This window comes from Plectropomus leopardus, chromosome 15 (assembly GCF_008729295.1).
Source record: "Plectropomus leopardus isolate mb chromosome 15, YSFRI_Pleo_2.0, whole genome shotgun sequence".
Classification (NCBI taxonomy): domain Eukaryota; kingdom Metazoa; phylum Chordata; class Actinopteri; order Perciformes; family Serranidae; genus Plectropomus; species Plectropomus leopardus.
Window position 1 is genome coordinate 32,108,170 of NC_056477.1, and position 26,010 is coordinate 32,134,179.

General features: G+C 43.0%; 1 protein-coding gene across 1 annotated transcript in view; it reads left to right on the top strand.

Moving 5' to 3' along the window:
• hydin (HYDIN axonemal central pair apparatus protein) overlaps window positions 1-26,010 on the top strand; it is a 143,651-nt gene that overhangs the window by 13,421 nt on the left and 104,220 nt on the right. Inside the window, 8 exon segments of the mRNA XM_042502646.1 lie at window positions 4,465-4,584; window positions 5,464-5,598; window positions 8,460-8,659; window positions 8,898-9,022; window positions 20,433-20,634; window positions 23,071-23,254; window positions 24,290-24,389; window positions 25,433-25,551. Of these exon segments, the coding sequence (XP_042358580.1) occupies window positions 4,465-4,584; window positions 5,464-5,598; window positions 8,460-8,659; window positions 8,898-9,022; window positions 20,433-20,634; window positions 23,071-23,254; window positions 24,290-24,389; window positions 25,433-25,551 (1,185 nt within the window).

Genomic DNA, 26,010 nt, shown 5'->3' on the forward strand with positions numbered 1-26,010 from the left:
TGCCTTAGAATTTATCTGTTGTGAGCCAGCCCAGGGCTTCCACAACTGCTTCTTCACATGCAAGATAATCTGAGACCAGCCACTGAGATCAGCTTTGTTTTCTCACAGAAGGACTTTCTTTGTGCAAACCAAATGTCCCATCAGCTTTCAGGGTGGCTGTTCTGTTGCAGGTGAAGAGTCTGGCTGTGGAGGTCCTACTGCTCCCAACTTGCAACATCTGTGGCATTGTGTTGTGTGATAAACCTGCACCTTTTAGAGTGGCTTTTTATTGTGACCATCCCAAGACACACCTGTGGAGTAATGATGCTGTTCCGATTATGTTGGCAGTGCTCACTTACAGGGATTATAAGAACTAGGCCTTTTGTGAGCATAGAAAAAGTGTCCCAGATCTTTGTGTTAGATAGATAGATAGATAGATAGATAGATAGATATACTTTATTGATCTCAAAACTGAGAAATTGGGGTGTAGCAGCGCCATGCAGTAAGAACAAGAGAATAAAGAGCACACATTATTAATAGAATATAAAGGAATACGCTCAAAAAAACTAAAAAAAAACTAAGAGACTGTACATATGTGTAAAGTGCGGAACAGTATCTGAATAAATAAAAATAAAGTCAGCAGTGTAGAGTGACATGGGCTAAGACCGGAGTTTAAAGAGCAGACAGAGGTGAGTTATTGTACAGGTGGATGGCTTGTGGCAGGAAAGATTTCCTGTATCTGTCCTTTCGACAGCGAAGCTGAATCAGTCTGTAAGAGAAGGTGCTCCGCTGTCGGTCCAGTGTGCGGTGGAGGGGGTGCTCAGCATTGTTCATGATGGCGAGCAGTTTTTTAAGTGTCCTCCTCTCCACCACAGTCTCCACGGTCTCCAGCCTGAAACCCACCACAGAGCCAGCTTTCTTAATGATTTTATTAAGTCTGTTGGTGTCACTGGCTCTGATGCTGCTACCCCAACAAACAGCAGCGAAGAAGATGGCACTGGAGACAACAGACTGGTAGAAGATCTCCAACATCTTGCTGCACACGTTGAAGGATCGTAGCTTCCTCAGGAAGTAGAGTCTGCTCATCCCCTTCTTGTACACAGCATCAGTGTTAGATTTCCAGTCCAGTCTGTAATTGATCACTACACCCAATATATTTGTAGGCCTCCACCTCCTCCACAGTCTCCCCCCGGATCTGTAAAGGTTGTGACGACGTCCTCTTCTTCCTGAAGTCGATCACCATCTCTCTGGTCTTGTTAACATTCAGCCTCAGGTGATTATGTTCAGACCACTCCACAAAGTTGTCCACCAGAGACCTGTGCTCCCCCTCCTCTCCCTCTCTTATACACCCAACAACCACCGAGTCATCAGAAAATTTCTGCAAGTGGCATACTGGAAATCAGGTGTATAACGTGAAGAGGAAAGGCGAGAGCACAGTCCCCTGCGGAGCTCCTGTATCACTGACCACCACATCAGACACGACACGACCCAGACGGACAAACTGTGGCCTGCCTGTCAAGTAGTCAGTAATCCAGGAGATCACAGAGCCACTAACACCCATCCCCCGCAGCTTCTCACCCAGCAGCACTGGCTGGATGGTGTTGAAAGCACTGGAGAAATCAAAGAATGTGATCCTCACAGTGCCTCCTCCTCCACCATCCAGATGCAAATGAGCTCGTTGCAGCAGGTAGATGATGGCGTCATTGACTCCAACATGGGGCTGATAGGCAAATTGCAGAGGGTCCAACAAAGTCCTCACCTGTGGCCTCAGCTGGGCTAAGACCAGTCTCTCCAGTACCTTCATCACGTGAGACGTGAGAGCCACTGGTCGATGGTCCGACAGGTCTGGTGAAGTCGACTTCTTGGGGACAGGAACAAGGCATGACGTCTTCCACAGCAGCGAGACTCTCTGCTGACTCAGGCTCAGGTTGTAGATGTAGCTCAGCACAGGTGACAGTTGGCTGGCGCAGGTCCTCAGGATCCTGGGGGTGATTCCATCAGGGCCTGCAGCCTTCTGCAGGTGGAGTCTCTCCAGCTGTCTCTGAACCTGGCCTGTAGTCACGGTCATGCAGGTGCTGTCGTCTATGGATGAGGAGGAGGAGGAGGAGGAGGAGGGGGAGAGAGGAGCTGAGCTGGAGAGTGAGGGGGGAGGGGCTGGGGCAATTGGGACAGTGTAGGTGTGTGGGGGGCTGAAAGTGTGGAGGGGGGGCGCGACAGACGATGAGCTGAACCGGTTAAAAAACTGGTTCAACTGGTTTGCCCTCTCTAGGCTCCCTGATGGCTGTCTGTTCGTCACCTTAAGCCCAGTGATGTGCTTCATCCCAGTCCACACATCCCTCACACTGTTCTGCTGGAGCTTGGCCTCCAGCTTCCTCCTATAATTGTCTTTACAAATCCTCAGCATCTTCTTGAGGTTGTGCTGGACTCTCCTCAGCTCCTCTCTGTCTCCAGACCTAAAAGCCCTCTTCTTTTTGTTAAGAAGTTCTTTCAGGTCACTGGTGATCCATGGCTTGTTGTTCGGAAAGCAGTGTACTGTTCAGGCTGGCATGGTGGTGTCTTCACAGAATCTGATGTAATCTGTGATGCAGACAGCCATGTTATCAGTGTCCTCCCCATGTGGCTCACAGAGCACTTCCCAGTCTGTCGTCTCAAAGCAAACCTGAAGTGCTTCAGCAGCCTCCGGTGTCCACCTCCTCACCGTTCTAGTGTGAACAGGCTGCCTTCTCACCACAGGGATGTACTTTGGAGATAACAGAACCAAGTTGTGATCTGATCTGCCAAGGGGGGGAAGGGCTGTGACACTGTATGCTTCTCTGGCATTAGCACACAGGAGATCCAGTGTTTTGTCGCCTCTGGTGGGGCAGTCAACATACTGGTGGAAGTTAGGTAGAGTTTTGTTCAGTGATGCATGGTTAAAATCTCCTGTAATGATCATAAATGCATCAGGATGTTGTTCTTGCAGCTTTGCAGCGGCGGAGCAGATGACATCACAGGCCCCGGCTGCATCAGCTGACGGTGGAATGTAAACAGCGCTCACAATGGTGGACACAAACTCTCTCGGCAAATAATAAGGGCGCATTCCCACAGCAAGCAGTTCAATGTCCGGGCTGCAGAGACGTTCCTTCACATGTACATGCCCGGGATTACACCATCTCTCACTCACATACAGTGCAATCCCTCCTCCTTTCTTCTTGCCGCTGCCAATCACATCTCTGTCCGCTCGAACAACAGTAAAGCCGGGTACTGCAACGCTGCTGTCCGGAATGTGAGAGTGTAGCCAAGTTTCCGTGAAGCACAGAAAACTACACTCACGGTTTCCCTCTGTGTCTTGACCAGCGCCCCGAGTTCGTCCGTCTTATTTCCAAGAGACCTTGCGTTTCCCATAATGATCGCCGGGACTGCCGGCCTGCGTCTTCTCCTCTTCTCCCTCCGTCTGGCTCCGGCTCTGCACCCGCGGCGTCTCTCTCCGTATCTCCTCCGGGATCACAGGCCTAGCTCCAGGCAGCAGCGCAGGTGTTGGACTAATGTAACCGGTGGTTACTGCACCAAGTGTGACCGGCGTGTCTGACTCTGCGTTGTGTTGAAGAAAAGACTCATACGTCGATCTTTTTGGAGGCGGTCTCCATTTATTCTTTAATGGCTCCTGACGAAACAGCGTAAAACACACAAATCCTCCGGCCAATTACCACAAAACACGCCCCTCTCCCACGGAGATCGGTGACAAAAGGGCACAACACAAATTATAGATTAAATAATTAAAAAAAAAGAACATAACATACCTGACGAAACAGTGTAAAACACACAAATCCTCCGGTCAATTACCACAAAACATGCCCCTACACGAATCAAACAACACAAACATATGTTTCAGTGCAAAGTAAGTGTCTCGCAATGTGTTCAAGCTAGCCAGTGAACTTGAAAATGTAATTAGCACATGTTAAGGAAGACATTTCCTCGGACTGCGGATTCGCTTACCTCTCCCACGGAGATCGGTGACAAAAGGGAAGCGAATTGGCGCGAAAACGCTACTTATAAAGGCGGCGTTACACCATAATGTGCCCGTAGGGGTACAACCTGGAACAAAGGTTCCACTTACCGACCCGGAAGATTAAACGGTCAGGTATTAACTAAAACCGAACATAAATAAAACAAACTTACACATACACAGTTTTTGTGTAATTATGACAATAATACATTTAAAATACACACATTGCTAGTGTATAACTGACCCTGTTACACTAATACGCAGGAACTCTGAGGAATCCATCTAACCGTGTGTGTGTGTGTGTGTGTGTGTGTGTGTGTGTGTGTGTGTGTGTGTGTGTGTGCATGAGGATTCTTGACTGTAATTTTACAGGTATGATGACAGGGATGGTAACTATGGTATAAATGTATATACATATATATACTGTGTATATATATATATAAATATATATATATTTTTGGGGGGGGGAGTTTTTTATCCATTTTTTGTGTTTGTGTCAGTTTTCTGTGGTAGATATGGATCAGCCGCTTTTCCAAGCCTACCCATCTGAGCTGGTCTTCCAGAACTTCACTCCTGCACAGACCTACACGTTACCTTTGCTTCTCCGCAACAATGATGAGGTGTGTGACTGACTGATCAGTGACTAACTATACTGAACAAAAATGTTGATGCACCAGCCCCAGTAAAACAGAAGGTAGATAATAATAAATTCCGATAAAATGACTAAAAACACGCAATATAAAAAATCTAAAAGTTCATAAACATTGTCCTTACAAGGACAACAAAAAGATGATTGAAGTGGTGTTTTATGCTACTGCTCCAGCTATCTGCTACTGAACTTTTAGCTAGACCAAAGGTCTTCCAGCTATGCCGTCCTCAAAAATCTCGTGTCACCAAACCTTGCTGGGCTACTCGAGCTAGTCACTCGACTGGCCAAGGCTCCAGCCCCTGTCATGTGATTGTAAAATCAGGCCTCTGTGTCGATGGGCGTGGTGACAGCAGCAGCTAGCCAGCAACTGCAGTGACGTCCTGTCCGAGTGGGTACCTGCTTTGCTTCAGATCTAATTAATGTCCTTCATTCACCTGCAATGCCACTGGAAGTTGATCAGTTTTCTAGGAGTCCTGCCCTTACTCAGGATTGGCATTCTCTATTGTCATTTTTAAACTCAATAGCAGGGCAATTGCCAATTGGTGTGCACACTGCCACAGAACTGAAACACACAACTATGCACTTCAATAAAAACAGTCCAAATAAGTCACAAACTGAAGATAAGTGAGGGTAAATATACATGCAAAACACAGTTAAAAATGAATCCACAACAATTATGAAATACTCATGCAAACAGATTAGATCAGTAATTAAAGCACAAATAATAATCTCACATTTCAACTAAAATACACCAAATTCAAATATTCTGCCATGTGACATGTACCTGGAGCTTTATTTGTTGCTGTGTGAGGTTTGCAATTTCATAGTTTGTTTAATGTTTTATGTTAAGGTTCCACGACAAGTGAAGTTGGAGCTGGAGGACTCAGAGTATTTCCATGTAGTTGGTCCAGAGGATCCAGGTAGAAAGGTTGCAGCAGGACTGTCTGCGACTTTCACTGTCATCTTTACTCCGCAGGAGAACAAGGTACCTGTGACAGAGGGGAGTTTGACCACTCCATAGAAAAATATTATACAGAAGGTGATTTCCCAGAGCTGTAGTGAAATGTTCACAGCCTTCCTAATTACCACATGCAGATTCTTCTTTATAAAAATGGTAAATGGACTTGTATAGCGCTTTTCTAGTCTTCCGACCACTCAATCGCTTTTTACCCTTTGCATTCACCCATTCACACACACATTCACACACTGGTGGCCAAGGCTGCCGTACATGGTGCCACCAGCTACTCAGTAACCATTGATGCAGCTTTGGGAACAATTGAGGGGGTTCAGTATCTTGCTTAAGGATACTTCGACATGTTGCCTGGAGGAGCAAGGGAACTGACCTTCTGAATAGAGGACGGCCCGCCCTAGCTCTGAGCCACAGCCACCCCTGATAGCTGAGAAAGAAATTAGATTAGATGATCAGATGGGCTGAGGGGGAAGCAGAGGAAAGGATAAAAATTTGAAATTAGAAAGACAATACTCTAAATAAGCACTCCTTCAGAGGACAACAATACAGTAAAAATACGTTGATTAAAAAGATAATATGAAATCGGTGAGAGCTGATAGGTTAAAATGGATGCAATAACGTTGCATTCATATTTTGTGCACAAGTATCTGACAACTGCCATGGTCAGACACATAGGTAGAAGGTCAAGGATCAGGTATTAGGTTACTTCAGCACATCCTTTTGTCAACTCTTATGGAAACTGTGGTAGAAAACCCAAGAAGCAAAGGTCAACATTAAAACGGTTAACATTATATAGGTAACATAACGTCTTATGCGTATGATGGCTGTTTCACAGTGGTCCCCATTCTCAACTTTTTTTTTAAATTTTCAGCAGCGTTACTGTAAGGATGCCAAAAACAGTCAATCCAAAGGCCAAAGACTTTTGCCATGGATTGACATGAATTTAGTACAGACTTCAATGAGCCCCAAAGAATCAATCCTAATGACTTACGTCTTTCTTGTTGTAACATGAGGTTGACAGGTTTTTCAAATATCTTGATCACTATTGGACTGATTGAAATTTAGGTACAGATATTCATTATGCCCAGAGGATGATCTGTAATCACCTGTATTCTTTGACTGTTTATCGAGTGACATCATTAGATCAGAACTTACATTTCCTCAGTAGTTTTGTTCATGACTAAATACCAGAGACTGTGGAAATAATAGACGTAGCTACCATGATGGCACATGTTGGTTTATGGACTCCTGTTTTGAAGCCTTGAGGTAGGCATTTTAGATGTTGCCATCTTGCTTTTTTTTGCCAGTGCCCAAAGTAACCATATTTGCACAAGAGGTAAGAGCTGTGGAGGAGGAAGGCCTGGATGTGACTCATGACCTCTTTTTACACAGAGACGGCACTATAGACCCGCTAAAAAGTCCCTTCTTTCTGCCTCCTTTGCATTTTTCGGGCCGTACACACGTCTGTGCCATCTTTCATGTGTGTGAAGGCAGGTTGAGTTCTGAGGTAACCAACCATAATCAGCTGCCCTTTGACCAAAAATCCTGACTGCAGAGCCCATCTTCTTCCAGCTGTTTCTTTTGTGTGTAATGGGCCTGAAATATAGTCTGTGGGAGAGATTTAATCTTATCAGAGAATGTAGCAGAGACTGATATTCAAAGGAAAGGACAGATATCTGCTGGCTGTGACTGGTTGTTCCTTGTCACATGACATGTGGTGCACGCTGCTGCATTCCAAAAGAAGAACCTTGTTCATGTTTGTTTGTTTATTTGAAAGATAAGTACTTGGGAATGCATACGCTTTGCTTTGGCGTGGCTTATGAGCGACCTGCCTTTCAGCCAATTGAAAACATTTGAAATAAACATGCAAAACATATGGCATGTGTACAGCTTCCGACATAGAACCAAACAACAGTAGATCATGCCGCTCCACTGTGTGACTTTTAGATAGCATCCCGGCATCACAGAAGCAAAAGCCGCTACGTGTAACACAACAGCGTTAGCCTCTAGTGTGACATATAACATACGCATTGGCAGTGCTTTCCAAACAATAACAATGACATATAATGTCAACAACAACAATTTAGCAACCCTGTTTTATGAATGATCTCATCCTCTGCTTGGAGGGTATGAAGCTCCTAGTCCTCATTAATTGCACTAATTGCGAAAATTTATGGCCGCTGTCTTTGAGTTAGCTACTAACTCCTACCAGCTGCTGTTTTAATCTTCCACAGTGGGTTGCACGCACAACACAACAACAAAATGTCACACCTGTCCTGTCCAGCCAGCAGTGCCTTTAACGAAGATACAGTTGCAGCACTACCTCCACAGCTGGCTTAAACGTCAGACAACCTTGTCCCTCCGCTGTAAAGGTGGACATTTTAATATGGGGTCTGTGGGTACTGACTCTGTTTTGAGGCCAGCCTCAAGTGGACATTAGAAAAACTGCAATTTTTGACACTTCCTGTGCGCTTCTGCTTTTTTTTCAGCCTCAGCAGTTGCTGCTTGCTAAATACCTACAAAACTAATGAGATTCCAATTAGCCCTTACTTTCTGTCCAATGCAAATTAGCAAATATTAGTATATAATTGGTATGCTAGTATTGTCTTTATTAGCATGCTGATGTCAGCATAGGTTTTGTTATTGCCAATTTTGTTGCTCCTTTGCAAAGTGGCTGACACACACATTCTCTGAGAAAAGACTTAACAATGGTTTATTAGCTGAGTGACTCTAAACTCATATTGTGTGTTTGTACTTGTGCTTCCCTCCAGGACTACTGTTGCACAGGCGGTTGGCTCATCAACACCAAACAGATGTTTCAGTCATTTATATGGAGCCTTCATGTTTGACACATTCTTCTCATTTTTTTCATCTAGGATTATGACTACAGACTGGTTTGTGTGACAGAGAGGGAGCGTTTTGAGGTCCAAGTCCGCGCCATTGGGCCACGTGCCATTCTTGATTTTTGTGATGAGCTCCATTTACCTGTCTGTCCTGTGAAAGCCTCCACAGAGAAGACCCAACTAGTCCGTAACATAGGAAAAAGCAAGGCCAAGTTCTGTTTAAAGACACAGAGGTGAGTGTGAGTGTCGGCAGGGATCATGTCCACTGTGTCTGAGTGACTGAAGAACTATATTACTGTACTTGATGATACATTTAATTCCTACTGATTACAATTAAAAGTTTATTGAACATTTAGGTCTATTCTACCAGGTTCTAAAACAACATTGAGCTCTGGTTCATAATGAAGGCTGAACCCTCACGTGTTTTTCCATCTATTATTAATAATTCGATTGTACTCTAATTTATTCCAGCCCCTTCTCAGTGACGCCCTGCTGTGGGACTCTTGATGTAGGAGAAAGCATGCAGGTGACAGTGAATTTCAAGCCCATGACTGCCGGAGACCACAGCCAGGACCTGCTTCTGCACCACCACACAGGTGAGACATATTCCAGCATCTGAAAACAGTAACTCAAATTCTTTAAAGAACTTATGATCAAAGCTTTTCATGAAGCTAGTATCAACCACACAGTATCAAGGTTTCATGATTTCCCAGAGCTGTAGTGAAATGTTCATAGCCTTCCTAATTACCATATGCAGATTTTTCTTTATAAAATGTTGAATGGTAAATGGACTTATACTTATAGCGCTTTTCTAGTCTTCTGACCACTCAATCGTTTTTTACCCTACATGTCACATTCACCCATTCGTACACACACATTCACACACTGGTGGCCGAGGCTACCGTACGTGGTGCCACCTGCTACTCAGTAACTAGTCACACGCGCTCACACCCCGATGGTGCAGCATCAAGAGCAGTTGGGGGTTCAGTATCTTGCCCAAGGATACTTTGACATGTTGTGTGGAGGAACCGGGGATCAAGCCAGTCCTGCAATAAGAGGACAATCCACTCTATCTCTGAGCCACAGTTGCCCCAATGAATTGTATTTCTCATCAACTGTGTTACTTTTCCACCAAAATATTTTTTAGAATCTAAAAATGCCTCCTCAGATTAGTGGTGGTGAGTTTTCAGTTGCCACCTCCTTTTTTGTAATAGTGTGTTTCTCAGTCTGTCTGCCTGGCCTCTGTGTGTGTTGTGAGTCCAACTTCTCTGTCGTTTGTTGTGGTAAGTCGGTCCAGCTGTGCACACGTTAGTGCATCTGTATATCCTCACTGGCTAGCTCATCACCATTGCTATGCACTGTGCTAATGATAATTGCTGATATCAGGATGGTGTTGTTACAGAGTGAAAGTGCTCACCCTCCGGTTCCCTCCTGGTTAACATTGTTAGCTCTGTCAGCAATGTTACTCTTGTGTAGCACTGTTTATTGTTTTAGCACCGCTAGTTGCTAGCCAAGGGCTCAGCCACCCCCATGTTAAGAATTATGTCCAGAAAACTAAAAAATGAATTTTGTCTAGATGCCCTTTCAAGTCAAAGTCAATGAGTAGTGTTAAGTATTAGAGTGGACTATAGAAAACTAATCTCTGTGCTAAAGGGTTGCCTCCATTTAAAGCATCTGTGTGGCACATTTGGTCAACACACTGTTTAAAGAAATACAGACAATATGATTTTGAACCTGACAAATACATTTACATTCATGATGTTAACAGATGATTTTGGCTCTGGCAGATACGTATACAGTAAGAGCTTATAGACTGAATTACTGTGATGTACCAGTAACAACAAAAGTTGCCTCCAGGTAGAAAACTGGCTACTGTTTTTGAATTTTGAGATGTGTTTGACTGTTTGAATTGTGGAGATATGTAAACCTGTTTATTTCTGTTGTCATTTTCAGTTCTAACTACCTGTAGCAATTGTAGGGGGGTACATTCTGTCAGGTAGAAATATCGGTAATACTTCTATGAAGACCACATCTATAAGAATTATGATGGCATTCATAGTGAATTATAATGCATTCATGATGCTTGATGAAAACACTCAGAAACACGTAATGCTTACTGATGCACTATATAAATAGTCATAAACTATTATGGATTTGACTTCCAATGATTTATAAGTCGCAATGGTCTTATGGATGCTCTTGAATTGTTATAATCTAGAGGTTGAATGCTGGGGTTTATAATGCATTATAAATATCTATACTCACTTATTCACACATTAACAATTAATTATAGTAAGAACTCATAGTAAGCAAAAGTGAGGTGCATATTGATGCATTTTTTAATAATTATGCTTCTGTCACGGCTGGTAACAGGACCCAAATGCAACACACGAACCGATAGGAGTCTTTCAGAGGCTTTATTAACAAAGGCAGAAATAATCAACAAAGTCCAAAGGGTAGAATGTCCAAGTCGGTGATCCACCGGGACAATCCCCGAACCGAGTCGAGCCGACAATGAGGTTCAGGCAGGAAACCCACCGGGAGAGCAGAGCAGGTGAGAGGTGGAGACCAGCCCATCTCACTCCAGCGATGGCGGATCTCGCAGACGAGCAGGCTCGCTGAATTCCTCCTCCTCTCGGAGAACAGGGATTAGGAAAGCATAGACCGAACTCAGAGTCAGGATACAGAAAGTAGGTCAGATAACCGGGACAGAGACAGAGCGGGTTGGTCGGGCACGAGCAGATTCGGCAACAGGCAGGCAGACAGGAACAGAATGCTGGAAAGTCTCTCATGGCAAAGAACAATCTGGCTGTGAGGGTGAGACACAGGACAGGTTATAGGAGGAGGAGGAGCAGGGATTGGCAACAGGTGAATGTGATTACCGCTGATGAGAGTGCAGCCAGGCAGAGGGAGAGAGAGAGAAACACCACAGGTGGAGGAAATCAAAATGATTAAAGGAGAGGTGAGTGAGGTTAAGCAGCAGTGGAACAGACGTGACAGCTTCACCATAATCATAGTTTCATTGTAGGTGTTAAGTAACGTGTAATAATGTTCATGCATTTATAAGAATAAGAATATATATATATATATATACTGATTAATGTGTTCCCTTCACTAGAATACTTTAAAAATGCATTTAAAGGACTAAAGTGTGACAATAGCTGTGTTCGAAACCGTCCCCTCATTCACTCAGTCACTATTCACTATGTAGTGTGTATTAAATAGTTCACTATACAGGGAATAACCAAATGAGATTTCGTACACTACGTTGGAATTTTTTTCCAATTCACGACCTCATTGCATTTTGGTAGACGGGAGCTGAATGTAGTGTACATCGTATGTACACTCAAATTTGCTGTGCATTGTGGGCATTTTATAGTGCACTATTTACTGGATAAAATTAACAGCAGACAATTCGGACACCACTACAAAATGGCGAACACACTATATAGCACTATAGCCCCCAGGAAGTGCGCCACCCTCTGAAGCAAAATTTACATAGTGGCCGAAAGTGGAACTACAGTGTCACGTGATGCACAGTGGCCCAGAAAGACTTTTCCCCATTTGTTAACATTGGGAAAGAGACCTCCTTAAATCACTGGATAATTTTTTTGAGACATATTTACTTTTCAGAACGCATTTTTTTATAGCCATTATTAAAAACATTAAGTCCTAAAAACGTAAAATGCGCTATTTTCCGAATCAAGATTTGGAATTCGGTCTTTCTCCAGACATAAAATGAATGCACATCGGACCCACAGGACTCTACCGTGAGAATGCGCATGTAACTCTAAGAGTTTCTGACACAACACAGGCTTCGTACTGGCTGTAGTCATGGATATTTTTGCTTTTACCAGTTTACAACACATCCATACGCTGTTGGCTGTAAAGCTGTAATATGGATGTCTTACCGTGTCTGTATCAGAGACCGTATATACAGTCTGCGGTCTGTATTCAAACTACCAGTTATCAGTGAGCAGCGCGGAGCACTAGTGACAGTTACTGAAAGGCACTGAACATAGTATTTTTAAAAGTTGAGCTGTGTAATAAAACACGGGGCAATATTACAAGGCACCACCTTTTATTACCTTTTTATGAGCACGACACATTCCGATTCTGTTAATTTGATTTCTCCGGTCGTGACTACGATATGATTCCCTGATGAGTTGTATGTATATTTGTGTGTGTGCAGAGAGAGAGAGAGAGAGATAGATATACCATTATCTGATAATCACGTAAATATTAAAACCGACAGTACCTGCTAATAAGCTAAGCTACTACGAGAGGAATGCTCGTGCACCGGCGCTGTTCGCTTCGAGCACTCGGGTGATCTGTGTGAGCGGGCCAGTGAGTCGGAGTCAGTGCTCGGGTACACTCGGCTGCGTTCAGCTGTCGTTAATCACTTCCACGCATGCTCTATGGGCCAGTAGATCCGGGTATTTTACACTTTTCTAAACCCGAAAAAAGAGTTTTCTCTGCTTCACGTGCTACTTCCTTATCATACATCCATGTTCATGTGCCACTGAGCAGCTCTCATAGGAATGAATAAGGCCCCGCCCCCACGGCTGTATCCAGACTTCCTTATAATACATCCATGCACTATATCCGGGATAGGGTAAGGTTTCGGACACTGCTAATGTGTCAGAGAGCCTGTGCTTTTAGCCACAGAATTAGATTTCACAAAGACTGGGGATCTTGCAGCATCAGAGGTGGACAGAAACTGCTGTAGCCCTTGGAATCTGCAGTGAATATGTTATATGCTGTAGCTAGTTAGCTAGCTAACCCCTGTCCCCATACCAGACAGGCTGAAAGCTAAGTTAGCCACTGGAATGTTTGCTATTAGCCTACAAGCTAACTGTATGATTTAGCTGAAGATTGCTAGTTGCACTCATATACATGGATACATGATTTGATTTTGAAGTTGAAAATACAGTTAGCATGCAGGCTAATAGCAAACAATCCAGCAGATAATATTAGCTCACAGGTAGACACTAGTTTACAGCATATAGCATACTTACCAGTGATTTCAGGAGCTGCAGCAATAGCTGTCCACTTTTTTTCTCCACTCTAACACAGTACAAATTGTTAAGCCATGTTAAAGAAAAAATCTTATTCCATTCTTAGCTCCACAATGTCCTCTTTTTCCACAGTCCAAGATAAATGTAGCTAAATATGAAAATGTTAACTGTTTGACTGACTGAAGAGGAAAACCCAAAGCAACAAGTACGAGCCAATTACAGCACAGTAGCACTGGCCTACTACCCAATCACAGCACAGTAGTACAGACTACTAGCCAATCGCAGCACAGTAGGGCAGGAGCAGATGGAACATGCTCGCATTAGTCCGGACCTTCAGGTGTGAAAGCACCCTTAGATGCATTTCAATAGAATAGAATAGAATAGAATAGAATATTCCTTTATTGATCCCCCATTGGGGGAAATTTCAAATGTTACAGCAGCATGAAAAAAGAAAAGTGAAATGTAACAAAGAAAATAACAATAACAAATAACAATAAATAAGTAATAAAATAAGTATGTACATAGAGGAAATAAGGTATGTACACATAATAATAAGTAAGTAATAGAATAAGTATGTACACAAAAGATGGATTTGAGAATAGAATTTACAAAAATTTGTTGTGCAAATTATTCAGCCAGTGATGCTGATGTTATAGAGTCTTATTGCAGATGGGATGAATGACCTGCGGTAGCGCTCCTTCTTGCAGGGTGGATGTCGCAGTCTGCTGCTGAAGGAGCTGCTTAAAGCCCCCACAGTCTCATGCAGTGGGTGAGAGGGGTTGTCCATGATGGATGTGAGCTTTGCTAACATCCTCCTCTCACCCACCTCCTCAATGGAGTCCAGGGAGCAGTCCAGGACAGAACCGGCCCTCCTAACCAGTCTGTTCAGTCTCTTTCTGTCCCGATCTGTGCTCCCTGCTCCCCAGCAGACCACTGCATAGAAAAGAGCAGATGCTACCACAGTGTCATAGAATGTTCGGAGCAGAGTCTTGCACACTCCAAAGGACCTCAGTCTTCTCAGCAGGTGGAGACGACTCTGGCCCTTCTTGTACAGGACATCTGTGTTATTAGACCAGTCCAGTTTATTGTTAAGGTGAACACCCAGGTATCGATAGGTCTCCACCATCTCAATGTCCAGACCCTGGATGTTCACCTGTGTAGTCTGGGGTGTCTTCCTCCTGCGGAAGTCAATAACCATCTCCTTTGTCTTACTGGCGTTGAGCTGGAGATGGTTCTGCTCACACCAGTTGACAAAGTCTGTGATGACGGTCCTGTATTCCCGCTCGTCCCCCTCAGATATGCACCCAACAATGGCTGTATCATCGGAGAACTTCTGGAGGTGACAGCTCCCAGAGTTGTAGTGGTAGTCTGAAGTGTACAGGGTGAAGAGAAAGGGGGAGAGCACTGTCCTCTGAGGGGCCCCGGTGCTGCAGACTACCATATCCGACACACAGTCCTGAAGCCTCATGAACTGTGGTCTGTCGGTGAGGTAATCGATGGTCCATGCAGCCAGGTGACAGTCTACTCCCGCTCTTTCAAGCTTCCCCCTGAGCAGTGAAGGCTGGATTGTGTCGAATGCACTGGAGAAGTCAAAGAACATGACTCTCACAGTGCTGCCGGTGTCCTCCAGGTGAGTCAGGGATCTGTGCAGCAGGTAGAGGACTGCGTCATCCACTCCAATGCCCGGTTGGTACGCAAACTGCAGTGGATCCAGATGTGAGCTCACCAGGGGGCAGAGGTTTCTGAGAACAATCCTCTCCATGGTTTTCATCAGGTGAGAAGTGAGGGCCACAGGTCTGAAGTGGTTGGGCTCCCTGGGGTGCGCTGTCTTCGGGACAGGAACCACACAGGAGGTCTTCCACAGTGCTGGGACCCTCTCCAGACTCAGGCTCAGGTTGTAGATGCGCAGAAGAACCAGGCAGAGCTGATCTGCACAGTCCTTCAGGAGTCTGGAGCTGATGCCATCAGGACCCGTGGCCTTTCTCGCCTTCAGCTTCTTCAGCTCACTTCTCACCTGATCAGCTGTTATGGAGAGGCCGAGGGTGGCGGAGGAGGGGCTGATGAGGGGTGGTGGTGGAGGTGATGGGGCTGACGGAGAGCTGAGGTGGTGTGAAAAAAGAGCCAGCTGGTCGGTGCTTTGATGAGTGGGGGGAGGAGTGGGAGTAGAGTCAAATCTGTTAAAGAACAGGTTCAGCTCGTTTGCCCACTCCTGGTCTCCTGCTTCAGGTCCCCTCACCTGGCCTCTGCTGTGACCAGAGATGGTTTTGAGGCCTCTCCAGACCTCCCTTGCGTTATTTTGTTGCAAGTAGGTTTCCATCTTGGTCTTATAGCTGGCCTTTCCCTCCCTGATTTTTCTCTTCAGCTCCTTCTGCACCCTCCTCAGCTCCTCTTTGTCCCCAGATCCAAAGACCCTCCTCTTCTCCTTCAGCAGGACCTTCAGTTCAGGGGTCACCCAGGGTTTTGTGTTAGAGAAACACCGTACCTTCCTGGTGGATACAGTGTTCTCAACACAGAAGTTAATGTAGTCTGTGACGCAGTGTGTAATGGTGTCAATGTCCTCATTGTGTGGGCTGCACAGTACATCCCAGTCCGTGGTCTCGAAGCAGTCCTGCAGCGCCTCAGTGGCCTCCTCAGACCACTTTTTCACATACCGTATAGTCGGGGGTTGTTTTTTCACCATAGGTATGTAAATGGGCTGCAGTCTCACCAGGTTGTGATCTGAGCGACCCAGCGGGGGGAGGGGTGATGAGTTGTATAGATCCTTGGTGTTTGCATACAGTAGGTCCAAGGTGTTATTGTCTCTAGTGGGGCAGTCCACATACTGGCTGAATGTTGGGAGAGTGGTGGAGAGCGATGTATGGTTGAAGTCTCCTGAGATGATGATCAGAGACTGGGGGTGGGATGTTTGCAGCTTGGACACTTCACTGTGGATGATCTCGCAGGCAGCAGCAGCATCAGCCGAGGGGGGGGTGTACACTGTAATCGCAATGACATGCGAAAACTCCCTCGGCAAATAATAAGGGCGCAAACTAACCGCCAGCAGTTCAACATCCTTCGTGCAGCGCTGCTCTTTAATGCTAACGTGACTTTATAAGAGAGGAAAAAATTGGACTTTATAAGAGAGGAAAATAGAGAGAGAGAGACGGCACTTCGGGTCATACAGCATATGGAGATTGGGAATTTTGTGCTCCTCACATGAGCTGATGTGATTTGAAACTGTGGTTTGAATGAAGATAGCCTTCCCTCAGTGGTAAGGAGGAAACTGGTAAAATGGCAAAAAGACAATGAAGTTTGTTTAATTTACTCAAATCAGCCGATCAGTCAGACACTAAGCAGGCCAAAGTCATTCGTGGATCAACAGTGTAAAGAACCCATTGCAGTGATTGCAAAAGGACTGAGACAATAAACAAGCACGGGAAAGGAGGCTGAGGGCTCTGTGGATGTTTTTGTGGACTGTTTTGGATGAATAAGCTTCATGCTACACACATTTGTATGAATGTAGTTAAATTTGGAGTAAGTCATTCTGTCAAGTACAAATACCTACCTGAATAAATGCAATTAAATGTGGAGTATCACATGGAGTAAATGTGGATCAGATGTGACTACTACCTGTACAAATGTGAAGTAGGTCATTCTGTCAGGTACAATTATCCATCAGAATGGACTAGTACCCCTTAAATTGGGGGAAAGATCATTCTGTCAAGTACAAATATCTTATCAGAATGGACTTCTACCTGTATAAATAGGGGGGTAGTTCATTCAGTCAGGTACAAACATATATCATAAGGAGCTAGTATACATAAGGGGGAAGTTCGTCCTGTCAGGTACAAATATCTATCAGAAAAGACCATTGCCGATGTAAATGTATTTAAATGTGGAGCAGGTCATTCTGTCAGAAACCAATATCTTTTAGAATAGACATCTACCTGTGTAAATGAAGTTTAATGTGGAGTAGGTCTTTCTGTCAGGTACAAATATCTATTAGAATAGACTACTTCCTGTATAAACATAATTAAATTCAGAGTAGGTTATTCTGTCAGGTACAAATATCTATCAGAATGGACTATTATAAATGTAGTTAAATGTGTAGTAGGTCATGTTGTCAGGTGCAATATCTGTCATAATGGACAACTACCTGCAAACATAGGCGGGTAGATCATTCTGTCAGGTACAAATGTCTATCAGTACGGACTACTTCTTGTATCAGTAGGGGAGTAGGTCATTCTGTCAGGTAATCTCTATCAGAATGGACTACTACATGTATAAATAGGGTTGTAGCTCATTCTGTCGGGTACAAATATTCATCAGAATAGACTACTACCTGTAGAAAACTAGTTAAATGTGGAATAGGTGATTTTGTCAGGTAAAAGTATCTATCAAAACTGATTACACCCTGTATAAATACAGGGGTAGGTCATTCTGTCAGGTACAAATATCTATCAGAATGCAGTACTACCTGTATAAAGACGGGGGTAGGTCATTCTATTTGGTACAAATATGTATCAGAATAGACTTCTACCTGAATAATGGTAGGTATATGTGGAGTAGGTTATTCTGTCAGGTACAAATATATATCAGAATGGACTCATACCTGTATGAATGTAGATAAGGGTGGAGTAGATCTTTTTGCCTGGTACATATATGTATCAGAATAGACTTCTACCTGAATAATGGTAGGTAAATGTGGAGTAGGTCATTCTTTCAAATATCTACCAGAATGGACTACTACCTGCGTAAATAGAGGGGTAGGTTATTCTGATAGGTACAATCATTTGTCAGAATGGATGACTACCTGTATAAATAGGGTGTAGGTCATTCTTTCAGGCACAAATATCTATTATAATGGACTACTACCTGTATAAATATGGAGTACGTCATTCTGTCTGGTACAAATATCTTTGTATAAATGAGCAGAGTATGAGGGCTGATTCCATGGCTAAGGAGCTGCTAAGCAACCATGTTATTGATTTTTGGAAAAAAGGGAGTTCTTAACAACAGTAATACATCTTAAGGCCAAATAAACGGCACAAAATTGCATTTACTTTGGAGGCGAATTTTGACGCGCTTGTGTAGTCACATGAGGGGCAATGCAATTTTATGAATAAATTAATGTAAATTCTAAAAAACAATCGCGCCGGGGAAATACTATTGGACAGGAGTTGGGTTGCCTGTGTCGATCTTTTACAAGGCTACATAATATCATATGAAAGACAAAAACAACTTAACATAGGCTACAGACCCCACACGTTGTCTTTGAGGTAATTATCTTTCTACTGTCTTTCCCTGTTATTGTGCAAAACTAGGTTTTGTGAAAGAGAAATGATCAACCAATCCACCATATTGAATGTTTTGAGTGTGACGTGGCAATAATGAGCATTTTGATTTGTCAAATGTGTACTCATCGGAAGCGAAAGTTTGGAAAAATCGACCTAGGTCCGAAAAACAAAAGCCGCAATTTCGCTTCTGGTGTGCAAAGGCCTTTAGTCTAGCAGGAGAAATAGTTCCCTATGTACCTGAATGGCATTTTTTTTTTAAATCTGTGTGTTTAGGACCCATATGGTGTCTAGTTAAGATATCACCTTGTTGCCCATGTCAACTAAAATATCTTTAACATATTTTCTGTTCATGACAGTATAATTTTTGCGATATTTTGTAAGGTTTCCTGCCATAGGAACATAAACATTTTTTTTCTCATAAATCAATTAAAAAGGTAAATAAATTAATGGAATGCATTCTGAAATAGATGGCATCAGCTAATTGAAAATAAAAGTCATCAAAATGTCCTGGTTCATTTATCATTGTTGTCACAACACAACTCTTATATCAGTTGAAAGGTTAATAAATGGACACAATCACTCTGATATAGATGGCAATCTGATTAAGGCTAAAGCCATCAAAACCCCCTAATTCACTCATCATCATCTGAGGATGAGGTGTTGATTGATGATGAGATCATCATCAATCAACACCTCATCCTCTTCCCCCTCATCATCATCACTGACAACATCAGCAGCCAAAACGTCAATGAGAGATGGGATCATAACTGGCCCACAAGACCAGACAGGCTTCAAAATCCCTCCCTCTGTCTTTTCCCACTCCGTACCCTCGTCATATGGTTTAGGCCTCTAGAAGTTTGGCTAAGCTGCCTGCTTGTAACAGGCCACTTTATAGTTTACCCGCTGGATTTGGGAGATTAATGCGTCTTGGTAGGGGGGCAGGGTCTTATCTTCTCTCACCATCTTGCTCCTGAGCAGGTTTACTGACTTCTCACGTGCTTGACTGTACGGCAGACACATGAAGCCCTCCAGCTGCTCCTGCACTTCTGGCTCCACCTTCAACTCATTGCCCAACTGACTGCAAAACCATTGTTGGGATAATTTCTAAGTGTGCTCTCTTCAAATATTCCATTTTATTCAATGTACAGTACAAACAAAAAAATGTTTAAAAAAATCATCCACCAACCTTAAAGCCTTTTGAAATTTGGGGTTCCTCTGGAGATTTTTAAGAGGTGCCACCTTGCCCTTGCCCTTTAAAGTGTCAGCTAACACAAGAGTTTTGGAGGTACAGAATGCTCAATTAACTTCTCCATTTGATGAAATGAGCTGATATGCTGTTTCGCAGCAGGCGGAGTTCTTTCTTTCTCCTTCGCAGATGAATGGATAATTGATCTGTTTATACGTTTATGGCTGATCAGACCTATAGATGAGAGGAGGTATTTGCAGATTTTTGTAAGTGAAAAGCAGTTTTAGGCCCAGCAGAATGAACGGTGTAGTTTCACTTTTAATTCTCCTGGCGCTCTGTTGTGGGTCTTTGACTCCACTGCATGATAAATAACCCAACCATGTTTTAATACAGCTCTTAATTAACAGTCCAGCTCCATTGAGACTATGGCAGGAAAAATGAGACTATGGCGCCTGCCACAGTCTGTGTTATTAAAACACTGCCTACTTGTACATGTGTCTGCTGTCTCTGCATGTCCTTTGTCCAGGTGAAGATGTCTACATCAGCTTGTATGGGACTTGTGAGGAACTAGACATCCATCTTGTGCCTGACACTGTTATGTTGAGGAAGACTTACATTTCCCTGGCCAATGTAAGCACAGTGTCCCTCATCTACAGGAGTGAGATTCCTCTCAGGTATCGTTGGACAACATGGCCCAGTCTGCAGGAGGAGGACCTGAGCTTACTGAGGTATTTATGCATGCACACCAATGATATAACACAGACAATATTTAGAATAAGATTTAGAAGTGTGGTCTTTATAAACGTCCCCTCTTCCTCTCACTGTGTGCATGTCTCAAGTACAACTGCATTTCCATCAATAGCTTTCGGCTTAGTGCCTTTCGAACCACAAGTAACCCCTATAAACATGTACCTAGACCCCAGATCTGTGCAGCGTTTTCACTGCTAACAGTACTCTTACATGTGGGCAGGGTTTGGCTCAGAGATAGAGTGGGTTGTCCTGTTATCGGAAGGTCGGGGGTTCGATCCCATGACGAAGTGTCCATGGGCAAGATACTGAACCCCAAATTGCTCCTGATGCCGCATCATCGGAGTGTGAGTGCGTGTGAATGATTACTGAGTAGCAGGTGGCACTTTGTACGTTAGCCTCGGCCAACGTTGTGTGAATGTGTGTGTGAATGGGTGAATATGACATGTTGTGTGAGAGCGCTTTGAGTGGTCAATAAGACTAGAAAAGTGCTATACAAGTACAGTCCATTTTCCATTTACCATTTGTTGTTACTCACTGCTCTGTCCAGCAGCTCTCGCTGTATTTCCTTGTTCACAGGTGAAAGGTGAGTGAAGTCTTCACCTCGTCTATCATCTACAGAATAGGGCTGCATGCCGACATTTTCAGAACAAAAAAGAGCAGGCTGGAGTGAGTCTTTCTCTATGGGATATTTATAAGTAGTGGGTCTGTGCATTGACACCATAAGCGCTGGTATTGTCAAGAACCTCACAATTCAATTCAATTTCGAGTCTTTGGGTCACAATTCGATTCGATTTCAATTTTGATTCGATTCGATATTGATCCAGTTGTTTCGATATCGATTCAGTTATGTGTGTTGATGTCAGATATACCCAGATAATTCATTAGAATACCTTCTGCTTTGTGTTCAATAAAGCGTGTATTGATTTAGAACAAACTGACACCAAATCTTATTTTACCATTACATTATTCTTTATTAAATAAAAATTAAAACTAAAATAAATTTAAAGTACAGAAAAGTGCACATTTTTGCCCGAGCCGAACTTAACAAAAGTAAAAAACATTTATGCAGGATTTGTCAATATGCATTTGTGTGGGATCCACAGCTTTAGCATTAGCGACAGGTTGCAAATCATCTGCGTCATGTTGGCTCAAATGGTTCCGTAGGTTCGTCGTATTGTTGCAGTGCTTTAACACTGACTCATGAGGCTCACACATGACGTAACTACTATTGACTTTGTGTATCCAAACGTTGGCTTTTAATGTTATTGGCGCTGATTTTCACACACCGCTACCTCACACTACTGACACCATTTTAATGAATAAACAACAGACGTTGTTCGGGGGTAAAGTGGGGTCTCTGAACAATGTAAATCGCACTCTGTCGCCCTCACACTGCCCCCACAGAAGCGGGACGTCATTACAACGGAAATAATCAATTTCAGGATTTTATGAATCGATATTTAATTGGCAAAAAACATATTGCAATGCACTGATGAATCGATTTTTTTTACCCAGCTCTAGACACCATTTCAGGCAAGAGCAGGGGTGTAGTGCTGCTCAAGCACTCAGGAACAACGTTATGACACATTGTTTTTCTTCAAGCAAGTATTAGAATATATGCAGTTCACATAATCCGTTTGCAAACAACAGACAATTTTTAAACCCCTGTAGATTTACTCATTACTACGGGTATGTCATTGTTATTTTGTTTAAAAAAAAAGACCAATAAAGCTACCATCTACATTCTACCTGTTATTCAAGAGATGCAATAAAACAGATGGAGCGGTCAAAGTTGTCATATTGAAATTTAAGGTGTGCTGATGGATTCGCATCATCATCTCATGCATTGATTAACATTACAAGTAAACGTTCCACCTTAAAAATTGCTGGCAGCTGGCTAAGTGAATGAAATTATTTTTTCTAATACTCCAGCTGCTGCTAGAGGCTGCAAACATCCTTTTATTTTATAGTTAGAGTTAACTTAGGTATGAAAAACTTGTCAGGGTATGAACAGCAGTTAAAGCAGCCACAGCTCAGCCCTGAGCACAGAACGTTGATTCTCTTTTGACCAATGAAGGGACTGCAGTGTTTCTAGCTCCACCTTTTAGTATCAGATCAGTGTGCACGGTACCCCAACAGAGGGGGGACCAAAAATGCAGACAGTTTTAAAGGTACTAAAGGTACCATTCACAACTTTTAACCATGTGCACTGAACTAAACCAAATCAATCTGCTGAAACACACCACAAAATTACCTGTTTTTTTCATGACCACAACATGCATTGCCGAAAATAGCTTAAATGTCCATCAGTTTCTTCTTGTCTTTAACTCTTCGTTCCTTTTGATGCCTCTTTTTCTCTCTGACCCTCCTCATTCCTCTTTGTGTATTCCCTTCCATTTTTCCTACCTTCCCAGGGAGAGCTCGGCACTCGAGTGGGAGGAGGAGGAGAGGGTGCAGATGCTTGTTCAGTGTGAGTCCGACCCCTCAGCGATCCATCGCCTCCCTATGCTGTCCGGAGCCCTGCAGGAAGGCAGAAGCCAGGCTGCTTCGGACACCCTCCTGGCCCTCTCACACAGCTGCATATATGTGGAACCAGCGGTGTGTCTTCCCATATACCTCTTGTCTAGTATCTGCCTCAGCTAATGTTCCACACCCTACCTATGGGTTTGCAGCCTAGTATTTCTTCTCATTAAGACTGCACTGCAGAGATAGTAACTGAACACGATGTGCACGAGGGGTGTAATACTTTTATTATTGACAAGGGAGTTAACATATAACCTCCTCTGAGCTGGTAGAGCCTGTCAAAGGGCACTTGAGCAGATTGGATGTTTGAAACGAGGCCTCTTAGGCTGCTACATGCTATACCACCTACTTTTTTGTTTTCTGGAATTTCTTCAAATTTGATACAAATGTCCAATTGTACTCAGTGATGAACTGATTACATTTTGGTGGTCATAGGTCAAGGTCAACGTGACCTTGTCTGTTTCACCCTTATGGACAAGGTATCTCAAGAAGGCCTTGAGGAGATTTTCAAAAATTTGGCACAAACGTGCATATGGAAATAATGAAATTATTGGACTGTGGTGGTTGAAAATAAAAAGTCAAGGTCACTGTGAACTCATGACACATGTTTTTGGCCATAACTCAAGAATTCATATGCTAATTTTTACAGAATTTCACACAAATGTCAAGTAGAATAAAATGATAGAAGTCAAAATGTATTAGATCTTCAGGTCTAAGGTATTAGATCTTCACTGTAAAATCATAATGTTATGCAAAAAGACCTCTGGCCATTACTTAGTGTCATAACTCGGGAACAGAAGGGGAGACATTTGGTCAGACACTGAAGCGGTGACACTAATCTTGGGTGTTCACCTTGAAACTGTGCTGACTGTAGAGCTCTTCTGTGCTGAGGGGGTGGGGGGTCTGAAGCATCCATGTTTTCACAGACATAGATGTAAACGGTAACTGTAAGTGCAACTTGACTGATTTTTGGAGGTACATAACCTCAAGGCGGTAGTTCCAGTTTCTGTGTCAGAGAATATGCATTAACAGTGTGCGCATGTCTGCTTTATATGATATCCTTTAAGAAAAATAACAAGATTTTCTTCTTATCGTCTTTACATGGTTTAGGAGGGTGAAATATGGCCCAACACCCCAGCACAGTTTCACATTGTCTTCAAGCCCAAGGAAGCCAAACTGTACCAACAGACTATATACTGTGATGTCACAGGTAAGTCCACATTGCTAGAAAATACAGCACTTATTTAGGTTTCATATAGCAAAGCTCAGTGTTTGCATCTTTACAATGCAGGAACAGCCACACCATGGGGGCAGTGACAGTTGGTATGACCATCATGTGAAATGTCTTGAACTTTACAGGATTAACTGCTATGACAAATTGTACAGACATTCATGTTCCCCTTAGGATGAATTGTAATAACTTGATTCCTGATCCATTCTTTGACTTTCCATCTAGCACCATCTTTACATCAAACTTTAAAGGTGTCCAGTAATTTGGTTTATTACCAAATACCTGCAAGACTAAGGACAGTCCTAGCTTAGCCCCAGGTACACTTTGTGTTTAATGCCAACTAGCAGATGGTAGCAGCCCAACATGCTAAAGATTTTTAACTTTTTGAAATTTTGCTAAGGCCCCAAACTACTGCCAAGGTTCGGGCTTGGATGGAAACTAAGCAGGTTAGGCCTGATTTTTGGGGATCAGTCGTAGCTCGACAACCATGTGAGAACAGAACACAGAATTCCCATGGTCATGGAAAACCTGGAAAATCATGGGATATCATATCATAGTTTCCAGGCCTATAAAAGTCATTAAATTGGTAAATATTCTTAAAAAAAAAAAAAAAGTTTTGGAAAAGTCATGGAATTTTGTTGTGTGTAGTGAAATTGTTACAGTAAGCTTCTGTTTAAAGGTTTCTGTTTCCATCCCCTCTCTCTTCCCCTTTCATGTTTAACCGGTCCCATCAAATAATGGCAAAAAGCTCCCCAAAGTTTTTCAATAGAGTTTGACAAATGTTGGGCAAGAAAAAATTATTTGTTATTATGGGTCAATAAAAATGTGTGGGAACCCTTGACATGCTCGTATTAACAAGCACTGATCACGTCGCATGAATGAGACCCTTTCTCATTCATGCAACGTGATCAGACGAAATTTGTGTATAAACTTTTCGAAAAAAGGAAATTTTCCTGTAGTTTCTCTGTCTTTAACTGTGCCATGTTGTCTGTCCCTGCATCTATCTCTGTGTCTACACCCAGGCCGTGAATCTCGGTTGCCTCTGACAATAAAGGGCAGGGGCCTGGGACCTAATCTCCAGTTCAGCTATGACCTGATGGACATGGGAAATGTATTTCTTGGTTACAAAGAGTGTTATGAGGTAAGAACAGTGAAGCCTGTTAACTGCAGATGTGAGTGTAGAAACAGCTTATGTGTGGCATGCTCTCCCTTTTATTGTAAGTCTTTTCATTTAGTTTAGGCTAAAATCTTGTGCCCCAACTTGTCAGCGAAGAAGCTAACCAAGAATTACCATCTTCTTTAGAATATGACAAACTGAACTCTTTGCCAGGAAATCTTACTTTATATCTTCATCAGTGGCTGAATCAATGAGTTGGGTGTCTACACATATACATATATATATATATATATCTATGTGTGTGTGTGTGTGTGTATATATATATATATATATATATATATATATATATAAGATTAAACTGTCAGGCGAAATTAAATAAAAAGTTAAAATGGCCAACATAAACAAACTTCTACACTTCCTTTTTATATCTCTGCGGGTTCAATAGCCAAGGTCAGACGCATTATGTTTTTCGGCTCTCCATCC